Source organism: Lepisma saccharinum, chromosome 3 (genome assembly GCF_977018435.1).
Source record: "Lepisma saccharinum chromosome 3, izLepSacc3.1, whole genome shotgun sequence".
Taxonomy (NCBI): Eukaryota; Metazoa; Arthropoda; class Insecta; order Zygentoma; family Lepismatidae; genus Lepisma; species Lepisma saccharinum.
This window is the reverse complement of record NC_139231.1, coordinates 83,020,418-83,033,453: the sequence shown is the minus strand read 5'-3', so window position 1 is coordinate 83,033,453 and position 13,036 is coordinate 83,020,418. Positions and strand designations below refer to the sequence as shown.

General features: G+C 36.8%; 1 protein-coding gene across 4 annotated transcripts in view; it reads right to left on the bottom strand.

Moving 5' to 3' along the window:
* The window catches only part of LOC145985194 (uncharacterized), an 84,129-nt gene extending 71,890 nt beyond the window's left edge, over positions 1-12,239 (bottom strand). For all 4 annotated transcript variants that reach the window (XM_083118918.1, XM_083118919.1, XM_083118920.1 and 1 more), the window contains exons 1-3: positions 11,755-12,239; positions 7,943-8,242; positions 740-1,021 (exon numbers count right to left, since the gene is read on the bottom strand). In XM_083118918.1, coding sequence (XP_082975044.1) covers positions 740-1,021; positions 7,943-8,242; positions 11,755-11,952 — 780 coding nt within the window. In that variant the 5' untranslated portion in view covers positions 11,953-12,239. The remainder of the gene's footprint in view (positions 1-739; positions 1,022-7,942; positions 8,243-11,754) is intronic.
* Positions 12,240-13,036: the final 797 nt, after the last annotated feature.

Sequence of the window (13,036 nt, the reverse complement as noted above, 5' to 3'; positions counted from 1 at the left end):
TTAACTCTGAAGAGGATATGGTGTATTTAGTGTTCAGGTTATCTTTCATTGATTATTTCTATATTACCTATTGAAAATATATTTTCAACAAATTTTATTTTTTCTTTCAACAAATGTGTGAAACTATACAAAAATTGTAACATATTATATATATCTGTGGCAAGATGATGTTTTGCAGATTTTAGAAATGTCTCATGAACAACAACTATTTTTCATGTCGTTTTTTTTCTTTAAAAAAAAAAAGAAGAACAGCCTACATCGAATAACACAATATTTTCAATCTGTTAAATGTTAAAGTTTGATCGGAATCACTATGTATCTCTACCAGGACTTAAACCTGGGACCCTTAATGGTAATGTACCAGCATTGTGGTATCAGGGAGGTAATGGCTATGATAATTATTGATTTGTGAAGCATAATGAACTGCAAAGCCAAGTTCTTCTGGGTTCCAATATTAAATAACATTTTCCATCTTCAAAATATACTTAAATATGTATAAAAACATATTTTTGTGGAATTTAGTAAGAAAATCGCCTCCTCAATGGCACACTGGTAACGTCGTCACCATACAATGAAGGCATCCTGGGTTTGATACCCAGTCAAGGCATATACTGGTTTGGATTCCACTTTAAACTGTTATGTCCAGTCCGAGAAAGAAACTGATTAAGAAAATCAGGATGCTAACATATGAAAAACATACCTAAATAATTTCCAATGTCAAGAAATTGCATGTACTTACAGATCGATCTGCGTTCATGACATCTTGCAGTTTCTTCACAAACTGTGATGAGGTGAGGCTGCTAAGATGACTCGCTGCTTCTTCAGCTGCTTCATTGATGTCGCTGGCTTCTGGCAGGAGAGACTCTTCACTGTCCACCGGGAAACAACTGGAGCTGCTCTCCAGAACGACTTCTGGGGATTTTGATAACTGCAACTCGCACACCTCAAGTTCTGAGGCATCGCCTCCATCTTCCTGTGACTTTGTTACTTTGAGCGTCAGGTAATAATTGTCACTATTCACCTGTTAAAGATTAAACAAGGATATCAAAATAGGATTTAATGTATTTGAAGTAAGTATCAAATTATCAAACTGGCATTTAAATTAATACTACATAATGTATTTCCTACTAAATTTTTCTAGTTCTTGCCCTATCAGGGAAACTCTATAAAATGTTTCTGCCAATGAATGATGATGAGATTGAAAAGATCAATTATTTTATAGTTAACCGCAACAATGATGAATATCGCATTCATGAAATGTATGTAGGAACAACCATGGGGATGCCAGTGACCCTATGAGAAAGAACTAACTAACTAACTCTCTAGCTTTCCTAAACCCAAAGGTTCATGGCTGCGCCAACACAGGCCTTCCATCTGTCCCTATCCTGAGCAAGATCTATATACTCTTTTCCATCTCAACATTATCCCTCAATCTTTGTCTTGGTCTTCCTACAGGTCTCCTACCATCAGGTTTCCAAACAAGAATCCTGTAAACTCTTCTCTCCTCTCCCACCTAAGTCTTCTTGATTGAATCATTCTATTAATATCTGGACATAAATAGAAATTATGTAACCTTCTCCACTCACCTGTCTCCTCATCCCTTTTAGGCCCAAATATTTTCCTAAGGATTTTATTTTCAAATACTCTCAAATTATGTTCCTCTTTCAATGCAAGGGACCAAGTTTCGCATCCATATACATTTGTACATTATGCACGGGCAGCCCCACGAACCATGCACGGGTAGCCCCACAACCATTCATGGTTAGGTTAGGTAAGCCTAGTTAAAATTTTCTTCGTAAAAAAATGCGATACACCTCTAAAGAAAAAAAAATCCACTTATATCGGCTTTTTTCCCGATTTCCACACGTGACCTCCACATTTTAACAACAGATTTGTGATTAGAAGGCCAAATTTAGTTACTATACCTAATATTAGCGAAATTGGAGACAATCTCCATATTCTACATTCGCTCCATTGCATGTGCAGGTGAATTTCAAGCTACAACAATTTGAGTGTAGTGTATATGAGGCGTCCATTTCCAAATGGCATCTTGTCCACTTTTTTCTGAAATGCTTTTTTTGGTTTCATTGCCTTCAGTTGGTATAGAGGTAACTGAATCCACCAAAATTCAGTTCCTATTATAGTTTTATGCAAGTTAAAATCTACTGGGAAAGTCAATCACATTTTCAAACGGAATCTTGTCCACTGTAAAATATTTCAACATGGAGGAACAGAAAGACACGTAATACCGAAACAAAGTGACTCAAGTCCTATGTATTTGTTATGGAAGCTCCTGTTGTGACTTTCATAAGGGATTCTTGTCCTTCTCATGCAAAACTCAGGAACATAATGTTTGTAGAGATATTTGCCTTGAAAAAATACTTCGCTTGCATTAAATACAACGTTGCAACACTGTAAATTTAGAAAAACATACCAACAATAAACTTTAACAAATGGTTTCATTCTTTCCACTGTTTACATTGCAGTATTGGTTGCCTGATTTTTTAATTTTTTTTGTGGGACAAAAAAAATAATTTTTCCAGGTCACTCCTATATGCCCCCTGATAGGGTGTTTGTGAGGACTGAAAAAGACTTAAAACGAATGGACACTATTATTGAACCTGAAGAATATTATGATGTTTTTAAAAGATATGGCACAGTACAGACAATCGGGGAGGACTTCGAAATTCGTGACTGGAAAACTGCTGCTGCTTGTTCTAAAGAAACCCCAAAACTGGCATTTCCGTTTCAGTACAGCGAAGAGGTTCACTAGAAGCAGAGGATCCACACCAACAACTTCAGTTGTTGTAAGGGGAGAACTAGGATATTTTATTGACACTGGACGGGACAAAAAAGTTTGTCGTGTTAACAAAGACATAAGAGATGTGAACGCAAGTGTCATTAGATGTCCAGTTTCAGTTAAGCAATGCTGGGCCTCCGTGATGGCACAGTGGTAGCGTCGTCGCCTTGTAATCAAGGGGTTCCAGGTTCGATACCCGGTGGAGGTATCTCACTTTAAACTGTAGGTCCAGTCCTGATTAGCTTTACTGTGCATAAAGTGGACTTAAAACACCAAATCAATCAATCAATCAGTTAAGCAATGCAAGAAACTCCTGAGGCTTCATTTCGGCAATGGTTGGCAAGTAATGGTGCAACTTTCTTTCTACAAAAATATTATTTACCGCAGTGAGGGAGGTTGTTACAATGATTCTACTGACGATGAGAATTCTTGTGCCGATGAGTGCATGGAAGATACAGATGTTTTAATTTGACACTGCAGATGTTGAGGATGTTTGTCTTTGTATCCCAATTACACTATCTTTTGTTGGTTTACTTAATAACACATCATTAACTCTCACGTAATATCATTTTCACAAAAATATCTCATTGTGAAAGAATGCCAGTGTATACGTTAGTATCAAAATAAAGCAGTACTGTTTGAAAATTACAGATTCAGATATTCTCTTGTCCAAAGCATTGCGTTCCAAATATGCTCTTGTCCCTTGTACATTTCCAAATGGCCTCTTGTCCACACTTATTTTCATTATTTTGAGAAAACTATTTGCATATTTCATGTCATACCTTACTAGATAAATTTGGAATGGTTTATAAATACTTATATTCACAAATGAATATCTTACGGTGCAAAATAGTGTCCAAATCAGTTTTTCGTGGTTTCTCAAAATTTCTTTTCAGTGGACACGATGCTATTTGGTAATGGTCTACTCATATGTGCAGTGTAGTGAAGCCTGAGCATATGCTTGATAAAACTGAATATTCAGCATTTTTCTACATAGACTCTGTTGTATATTTGATACCCCATACTCTGTAAATTATCACTGTTGTTATTACTTGCTTCATCTGCCACTTAGCACACACAGTCCCTGCAATCACAAAGTGAAAGAAGTATAAATTTCAAGATATATGGATGGATATTTTTTTGCTATGCTTTTGTTTTACACCTGATATTTTATTTTGTTAGATTTGGAGTGTTAGGTTTGATTGATTGATTGAAAAATTTGGGTGTGTCAGCACTTAGGCTATTTTGTACCCATCACATTATACAGGGACCAGCCAACTAAAATCAACATCTGTCTCTAAGGACTAAAATTTCTTACCTACTTAAAAGCTGAGGCTTAAAGGGGCGCTCAGCACATATAAGGGCAAACACAGAACAACACAGCCGTACAGAAGATTATACTGGCTGTAGGTCCAGATGCCAGAGCCTCATTGACCTGCGACATTGCAGTTACTGAAGTGTACTATGTGGAAGAGAGGTTGGCATTGGGTGGCTTCTCAAAAGGTCAACCCTCACACCTATGTTTGAAAATAAATGGATGGAGAGTTACATCGCAGTAGCAAATATCCTGGATATTCGTAGTTTTAATGTCTTGAAACAAATTTTACATTACATCGAAATCTATCAATTAAACAAAATCTAAACATAACTTTATTTCATTCACCCAGTCACCTGTCTACCACAAAGAACATCCACATCTTATTTTGGATTTGATCCTAGGATTACCGCTTCACAGAGTAACACACTAACTACTATATCTCGAAGGTTTGTTAGAGAAGTTTTATAAGTGGCATGATTTCAGGTACTGTAGTCTATACGAAATTCCATATACTTGTGCTCCATATGGTACATAAGTAGCAAAAAAAAAAAGGCATTAGGATCGAATGTTTAATGATTTTTCACGTTTTGCAGGAGTATTAGGAAGAACTTTAGAATACTGAAAATGGTTGTGGAAGGAAGTTCAAAGCTTGTAGAAACTAATTAGCACTTAATTTAAATTATAAAGAGAGGTACATATTATTACATAAGATGAATTTTATATTAAATTAGAATTAGAAACGATATCAAGTTAACAGCTTTACTAATGGAGAAATTATCGTTTGAAAAGTAGATTACGAGAGCATTCGCACTTTACAGTGAGCAGCCATTCTTGTTGTCTCAGAAATCGATTTTTATGCAAAGCTCAAAGGCGGTTTCGTGGTTGAGAGCAGATCTTACATGATCAGGTGTTGGAAGCATTCAGAAACATTATTATAATGCTAAGAGCCTTAAACCCAACCTCCCTAACCTTACAACAAAAGCATTTAGGGTTGTTTTATTAATGCTAACCTGACCTGCCTAACAGCAGCATTAGTGATGGAACACCCCTTTGAACCACACATACATTCGCATTCAAGATGACAGTACACAGGGACGGCGACAGGGGTGGGCACGGGTGGGCAAGCGCCCACCCAAAAATTCCTGTGCCCACCCGATTGCCCACCCAATCAAATTCAATACATATATACAATTAGGGAAATGTAAACGGTTCTGTAAGTATAGGCTGGTCCTCACTCAGTGTATATTTTACTTGTGAATATTGTAGATACTAGAAAGTTCACAAGTTTCAATTCATCCATAGCAAGCTTTGCTGTGATTTGGCGAAACTTTTCTCTAATAAGTACGTTTATGAAGATTAGAGCAAATATCTTGTTGAATGACATTAATATAAGCTTCTCTTTCTACTTCCTTAATTTTGTCATTGGAAAGCTAAAGGAACTCTCAGAACTCTTTACTAAAATGTAATCTAATAAACATTGCTATGGTTAGAAGCCATCAACAGGCTTAGTAAGTTTTATGGGATACTCACAATTATGAGGTATACGATCAAGAGTTCATCAGGATTTAGGAGAATTTGGAGAATTGGAGGGTTGCAACTCCCAGCCTTCCATGGGGAAAAATTGCTTTGAAATCAGCCATATATTGAAGAAAAAAAAGATATTAGGAATGTGAAAGTATAAAAACTATAACTAACCATCTGACATGACTTGGGCTAAACGTTATAGACTAACTGAAACTGTGCATAGATGGGAGTGAGTTTTTGATGTTGTCAGCACAGGTCCTTCACATAAATCTTGGCCTGATCAAAGTAATAAACAATAAACAAAAAGAAAACATCTTCTTTGCCTTAATCGCAATGATGATTGGTTAGGTTTGATTTGGTGTTTTAAGTCCACTTTATGCACAGTAAGGCTAATCGGGACTGGACCTACAGTTTAAAGTGGGATCCGAACCACTTGTGCCTCCACCAGGTATCGAACCCGGGACCCCTTGATTACAAGGCGATGACGTTACCACTGCGCCATCGGGGAATCGCAATGATGATTATGAATGATGTCATAACTCACTGCGAGCACAGTTTTTTTTACATGTCATCTTCAAATAATGCAATGTTTCTAAAATTACAATTTTCGATTTGTTCTAATTAATAACGAGTAATCACAATCACTACCATACTGAGTTGGCCAAATTTTAATGTAACAGTTTTGTAGGTTTGAAAAAAAATCTATAGTATTACTGAACTGATGTAATTAGTGGCTAGCACTATTTACAAGTTTTCTTCCAACACTATCAATTATGCAGTTCTTATGATTAACTTGCATGAATTTGAAAGATGAAGGAAGGGGTGGAAAGAAACCTTGACTCGAGGGTATCAGATACCTATTATATTATTATTATTATTATTATTATTATGAGGCAGCCAAATTAAATACAAAAATAAATAATCAGGACAATAATCCAGGAGTGATTTTTTTTTAAAGTTCACATGCTCAAATAGGCTAATTGTCACTAGATCTTAATTTCAAACTGTAATCCTAACGAGTGTGCATTGGCTTCCACTGGGGATTGAACCCAGGACTACTTAATTATAAGACGAGAGTGTTATGTGATCGGAGAGATGATATATAGAAAGAGCTCCGTCAAACGAATCATTTTATTAACATAAGATGCATCCATTTAAGAGGTGGATTACACTATTATTATGATTGGTCCATGGACGTCCGCAGCATTTCTTTTCCAAGGATGGAAAAGCATGGTAACTTGTTCCAGAGGAGGCAAGCGAGAAATATCCCCCCCAATAATAGTGCTGCCCCCTCAAAAAAAAAAAAACACTTATTAAAATGGAAGCTATCATGGTCCTCCAGCACCCTTCCAATAATTAACATAAATTACTGTGAATGAAATTAAATATATATGTGTGTAATGTATAAGATTATGGTAAGACCCGTTTTCCAGGGGGGCGTGCCTCCCTTGCACCCACCCCCTCTTAACGGACACCCATGGATTGGCCTGAGATTTAAACTATTTCTTTCACGTACGGACAAAAATATTTGAGACTTCGATAAAACCACGTCGTTGTTCGCAGAGTTATCTGTTTTGATAAAAAAAAATGAAGCAGGAGTTGAAATTACTATCTCAACTTTCGAAGTGCTATGAACTGTTGATACTTTATTTGTGGAAAGTAATCAAGACTGCTTTGATTCATTGTTATATTTCAAGTCTGCTAGTTTTGACCAATGGTGACGGTGAGGTTGAACGTCATGAAGGGTCGAACACAAACACGCAAGGAGACACAAAACACTAAGACGAATATCTTTACTGCGGTTACATGTGCCAGAGATTCATTTGCCTACAAGAATACAGTTTCCAGGGTGTACTATTCAGGAGGGAGGTTGAAATTCGAAAAGGTCACACTTATAGACCAAATGATCTGTAAAAAAAGATACGATGATTAGGTTTGATGAATTCCTTGTGTCCAAATCGCTTTCTACACATGATAAGAGGGAAATCTCGAGTGAGAGAGAGAAGGGGGGGGATACGTGTTAGTCAAACTTACCTAATGCCTTCCGTTTGTACTGCCCACCCTAATTTATCAATATGCAGCTTCTGCCCACCTGGTCGAAAACTTCTGGCGCCGCCCCTGACAGTACATGAAATGGCTGCTAAAAATAAAAAAATAAATACAAACCGAAATGGTAAAAATGCCTGTGTACCATGAATAATTCGGAATTAAACAAACGAAACTTGGGCCAATAAAAATGTTAATAATTCTAACAAGCCACATGGAATTTGTAATTATACTGAAAAAGAAAAGTTTCTTACCTCTTTCTTTGCAGACAATATACGTAAGACAGTTCGTGTCAGTTTATCTTGCTCTTCCAACTGTCGCACCGCTAAGTTGGCTAGGGAGTGGATTTCGCTGTCCAAGTGGAGTTCAGAGAAACCTTGGCCATGACCAGGAAGTTTATTTTCTCCTTCCTTCTCTGCACATTCTATTCTGTCTTCTAAAAGATTTCTTTCCTTAGAAACAGGATCTTCTGTGATAATTACATGACAAATCTTTTCGTCAGTGGGTGATGACATATCAATGTACATAAAAAACTTATCAATTCCATCTCCAGCCTGAAAGAAAAGGTAAATAATTGCAACAAATAAATCAATAAACAACTTCATTAAAATTAATTGTATTGAAGTTTATTTACTTATAAAAACATAATGTACATATCCTTAAAATCAGAACTGTGACTGAAAAGGATATTTTGACAGACACATGAATGGCATCTTCCACATTGTGTCATCATGCTGTCATCAATTACTAGATGTTTGTTGTACTTCAGAATAAACCTTGAATCAAATTCATTAATTGAACCTAATTCATTAATAGAAATGTTATGAATAAAAAAAATGTGGTAAGAATTGACAATATAGAGAAAGTCTGTAATTCACTTCCTACTTCTTATGCACTCCTGGTGACGTATCTGGAGTTACGATGTGGGGGTCGCACGTTAAAATTGTATATTTACGTGTACAAGTTGTAAAATAATGTTGTTACTTACAGCGATAATTCTCCATATGGTGTGTTCCTTAGTGATGAAACATTGATCGTCGGTTACGTGCTACAAAACTAGGAAATGCTTATTGAAAGTGATTATTGGCCCACAAATCATTCACAGATAACCATTTCAGGTAAGGCTAGGTTAGGTTTAGTTAGGCAAGCATAGTTATAATATTTCGTTCGTAAAACTATGCATATACTCCACCACTGATTTCAGGCAAAATGGCGTGTTCCGTGAAACATTGTTCGTTGGTTACGTGCTACAAAACTAGGAATTCCTTATTGAAAGTGTTCATTGGCCCACAAACCATTCACAGAAGGTTAGGTTAGGCAAGCATAGTTATAACATTTAGTTCGTAAAACTTATAACATTTCATTCGTAAAAGTACGCATATACACCTATATAAAAAAAAAGGTAACGATCAGATATACCGGAAACACATTTCTTGAAATTTACAGGAGAAAAGACGAGTAAGTACTTACGGAATTTAGTTCTTGTGGACTTTCTGAAGCTGGGAAAAGTGTTTTTTCGAATTGTGCAAGTTATTCGGCCTGTAAATAAGGTATTTTTCGACATTCATGTACCTTCGTTGCACGATAGCTCGTGCCACCATTACCGTCGACTACGTGAATCAAATGTTCCATGCGTTCGATTACATAACCCCCTGTCAGTGTAGCAACCACACGGTAGTTTTACAAGATGCCGTGAGCGGGATTTTTTTCCAATTTAATTTTCTGTTTGCCTAACCTAACCTTCCGTGAATGGTTTGTGGATTAAAAACAATCATTTTTCGGTTAATAAGTGTTAGTGTAACAACCACGCAGTAGTTTTACAAGATGACGTGTGAGCATTTTTTTTTTCCCCAATTCAATTTTCTGTTTGCCTAACCTAACCTTCCGTGAATGGTTTGTGGATCAATTTTCGCTTAAAAACCTTTTGTGAATAGCTTGTGTGGCATTTATCGGTTCATAAGTTTGGAAACACTGCATATCAGTTGACGACACAGCATATCAGCTGACGATAGACAACGTGAGTCAAAATTTAGCAGCCAATTAGCAACGACCAATAAATACTTATAATGTTAAAAATAACGGTTTTTTATTTAAAAAAAGTAATCCCTAGTTGAAAAAATGTTCCGCTATGCATATGAGGTAAGTAGAAATGAATTAAACGAGTTAAATGTGTTTCCGGTATATCTAAGTTAACTGGTACCTTGGTTTCGAAAAAAATATGCGTAGCCCCACACACCATTCTCGCATAGCCCCACGAACCATTGACACAAACCATTTGCGGAAACGTACATTCTTCAGTTACAAAAACACTTTTTTTAAAAAAAAAAAATGATCAAAAAACGTGAATACACATTAAAAAATGATCCACGAAGCAGATCGGTAAATACAAATGTCAAAAATTGACGAAACTCAGAAGTTATAGGTGTCCAAAGGATAGTAAACTAGTACCCTCGTAAATAAAAGAAATGGTAAATTTCTCGTATCGGACAAACAGCTGAAATTTCCTACTTCTTTTGATTTTAATATTCGTACTTACGTATTCTGCATTGACAAACATTCCTGAAGGTGAGACTTCGCTAATTTCACCGAAAAAAGCTATATTTGCGACATATCGAGTAAGTTTTCTTGGTTGCTTCTTCCCTTCCGTAACACGGGAAATGGCCGTCACAGTTTCACCACTGTAGTCCATATGCAATGTTTCCACCCCACCACGCGTAGAAAGTGCAAGATAAGCGAAATCGGCACAATTGCTCATTATTTACCGGTGAGGAGGAATGTCGGAAATGTGTTCGGGAATGTAGTTTTGATCCATTTTAATGCGAATGCATGTGGGTTTCTACGAAAATCTATTTCCGACGAGCTATTGCTGCTGCTGCTGCTATTTGCTTTCTGACCGAGAACACAATACACGCTATTGCTTCTGCTAGAAGCCGATGTTGTCCGAATGTCGGAAACGTGTTCGGGAATGAAGTTTTGATCCATTTTAATGCGAATGGATGTGGTTTTCTACGAAAATCTATTTCCGACGAGCTATTGCTGCTGCCGCTACTTGCTTTCTGCACGAGAGCACAATACACGCTATTGCTGCTGCTAGAAGCCGATGTTGTCCGAATGTCGGAAACGTGTTCGGGAATGATAAATTGAACGAAAGGAGTGCTAATGGAACCTAACCTAACAGGCCTAACCTAACCTAGTAGGCATACCTCGTCCCCGTGATGGTCCGTGGGGCTTTCGTGAATTTTTAGGCTAACGTCAATGGTTTTTGGATGCCCCACTGACCATCACAGGGACGAGATATGCCTACTAGGTTAGGTTAGGCCTGTTAGGTTAGGTTCCATTAGCACTCCTTTCGTTCAATTTAGCATCCTGCACGTCATTTTCAAAACGTTGATCACGTTCAACTGATCATAGGTATTTAAACGTGTGACCAGTTACATAAACGCATATTTGGAAACACTGGCCCAGATTACGTCATCACGTACAGGCTACATCCACCTGGAAGTAAATAGATGCATAGCTCTCGTGCAACGGTCACACATTTATATCGAAAAAAAGATGATCAACCAGCAAAATTCAATGAACAATGCGAGAAAACACTTCCCCGAACTTCCACAACTATAAAGAAACTGCATTCGGTAAGTAATTTCTCCTGTAAATTTGAAGAAATCCGTTTGTCCGATACGAGAAATTTACCGAAGAAATAGACATTATCTTAGTTACAAATGCATTATTTCACCTTAAGAAATGTTCCACATTCTAAAATAACACGTTAGCAATGTAAAGAAGTCCGAAATATATGATTCGTAGGTGTTTCCCCTCATACGATAATAGTACCTGGCTTTTTTCAAATTTCCAGACGTGACCCCCGGTTTTTTACAACAGATTCGTGATTAGGAGGCCAAAATTAGTTAGTATACCGAAAATTAACAAAATTGGAGACTTTCTCTATATTGTCAATTCGCTCCAAAAATGTGTTTAACTACGTACTGAAATTAATCTGTTGCACAATAATTAAATACACACACTTCGGAAATGAGGGTGGCTATCTGTTCTATATTAATCTTACCTGTTTTTGAGCGTCGAGTATTCGAACTGAAACGCTATTCGAATTTTCTTCATTGCCGGTAAGTCTGTTTAGTATAAAGAGGGTTAACTCTTGAAGTTCCTGATCATTATTTACGGTGGATACGTGATCTTCATTTCCATTAATATATGTTATTAAACACAAACTTACGAAAACAAGAACACACTTCGTCACAGCCATTTAGGAGTGAAATGATATGCAAAAAAGTTACACTTTACAATTTCATTTTACAGCAACGAAGATTATAGCACTTGCAATTTAAGAAACGTGCGTCGCAATTCGAACAGTTCAGAAAACTTTCTATTTTTAATTACAAAGAGCAAGGCCACCTCAAGTAATAGAACTCAGCTGATTGCACAAGTATTGTCAACGCCTGTAAATGTGTTTTGTACAACACGAATGTTCCAAAGAGTCTGATGCTTTCATGTGCAGCTGTCCAGTGAAGCAAGAGTACTGCGACAACTCCAGATATTCTTCAAGGTTAAGCAATGATTTCTCTAGGTACCACCTCCATCAATAAAGTTATGCCGTGCACATTACAATTGGTTAAAAGAAAATTATTCACGTATTCTCTTTCAGCGGCGTGCCTAAGTGGGATTGGTGGAAGTTTGACCTCCTCTGTTGGTAGATTTACTGCCCTTATAAGTAGACCTCGGATTTTAGGTTTTTAACCTATATTTTCCTTTACAGGTATGTAAGAAATAATAAGTTATATCAGCGTTTCGTTCAAAAACGCAACAACTGATGAAGTATTATAGCGCCAAAAAAAATATTTCGCTTGTTAGAACCTATTTTAGTTTTTTTAGGTTTTTATATATTTTTAAAGGTTTTACAGAATTTTTATGTCACACAGAGGCATTTGCTTTGTTTTATCATGAAAAAAATCAATGACGAACATGTTTGAAATGTACTCTCTTGTCGATTTCCCTTCCTCCAAGCCCATGGTGATTTTTCAAAGCTCTAAACAAAGAAATCTCTGGTGCCACTGTTACCTGTACAATCCAAAGTGGTCTTGCTCACTTTTACATCACTTCGGTGCTTTGTGGCATTCACACCTTGCAAACTAACATTTCAACATTGAAATTTGCACCACTCACTATGTTTTTGTTGAAAGATTATTTTCAGTATATAAGATGATCCTCACAGACAAAATTGCGGAGTTTGACTGTGGATAACATGAAAAAGCTTTGTTGCCTAACTATACGGCGAAGAGTGGATTTTAATAGCAAATTTCCAATGGTAAGTTCTGCCATCGCCATAGGGT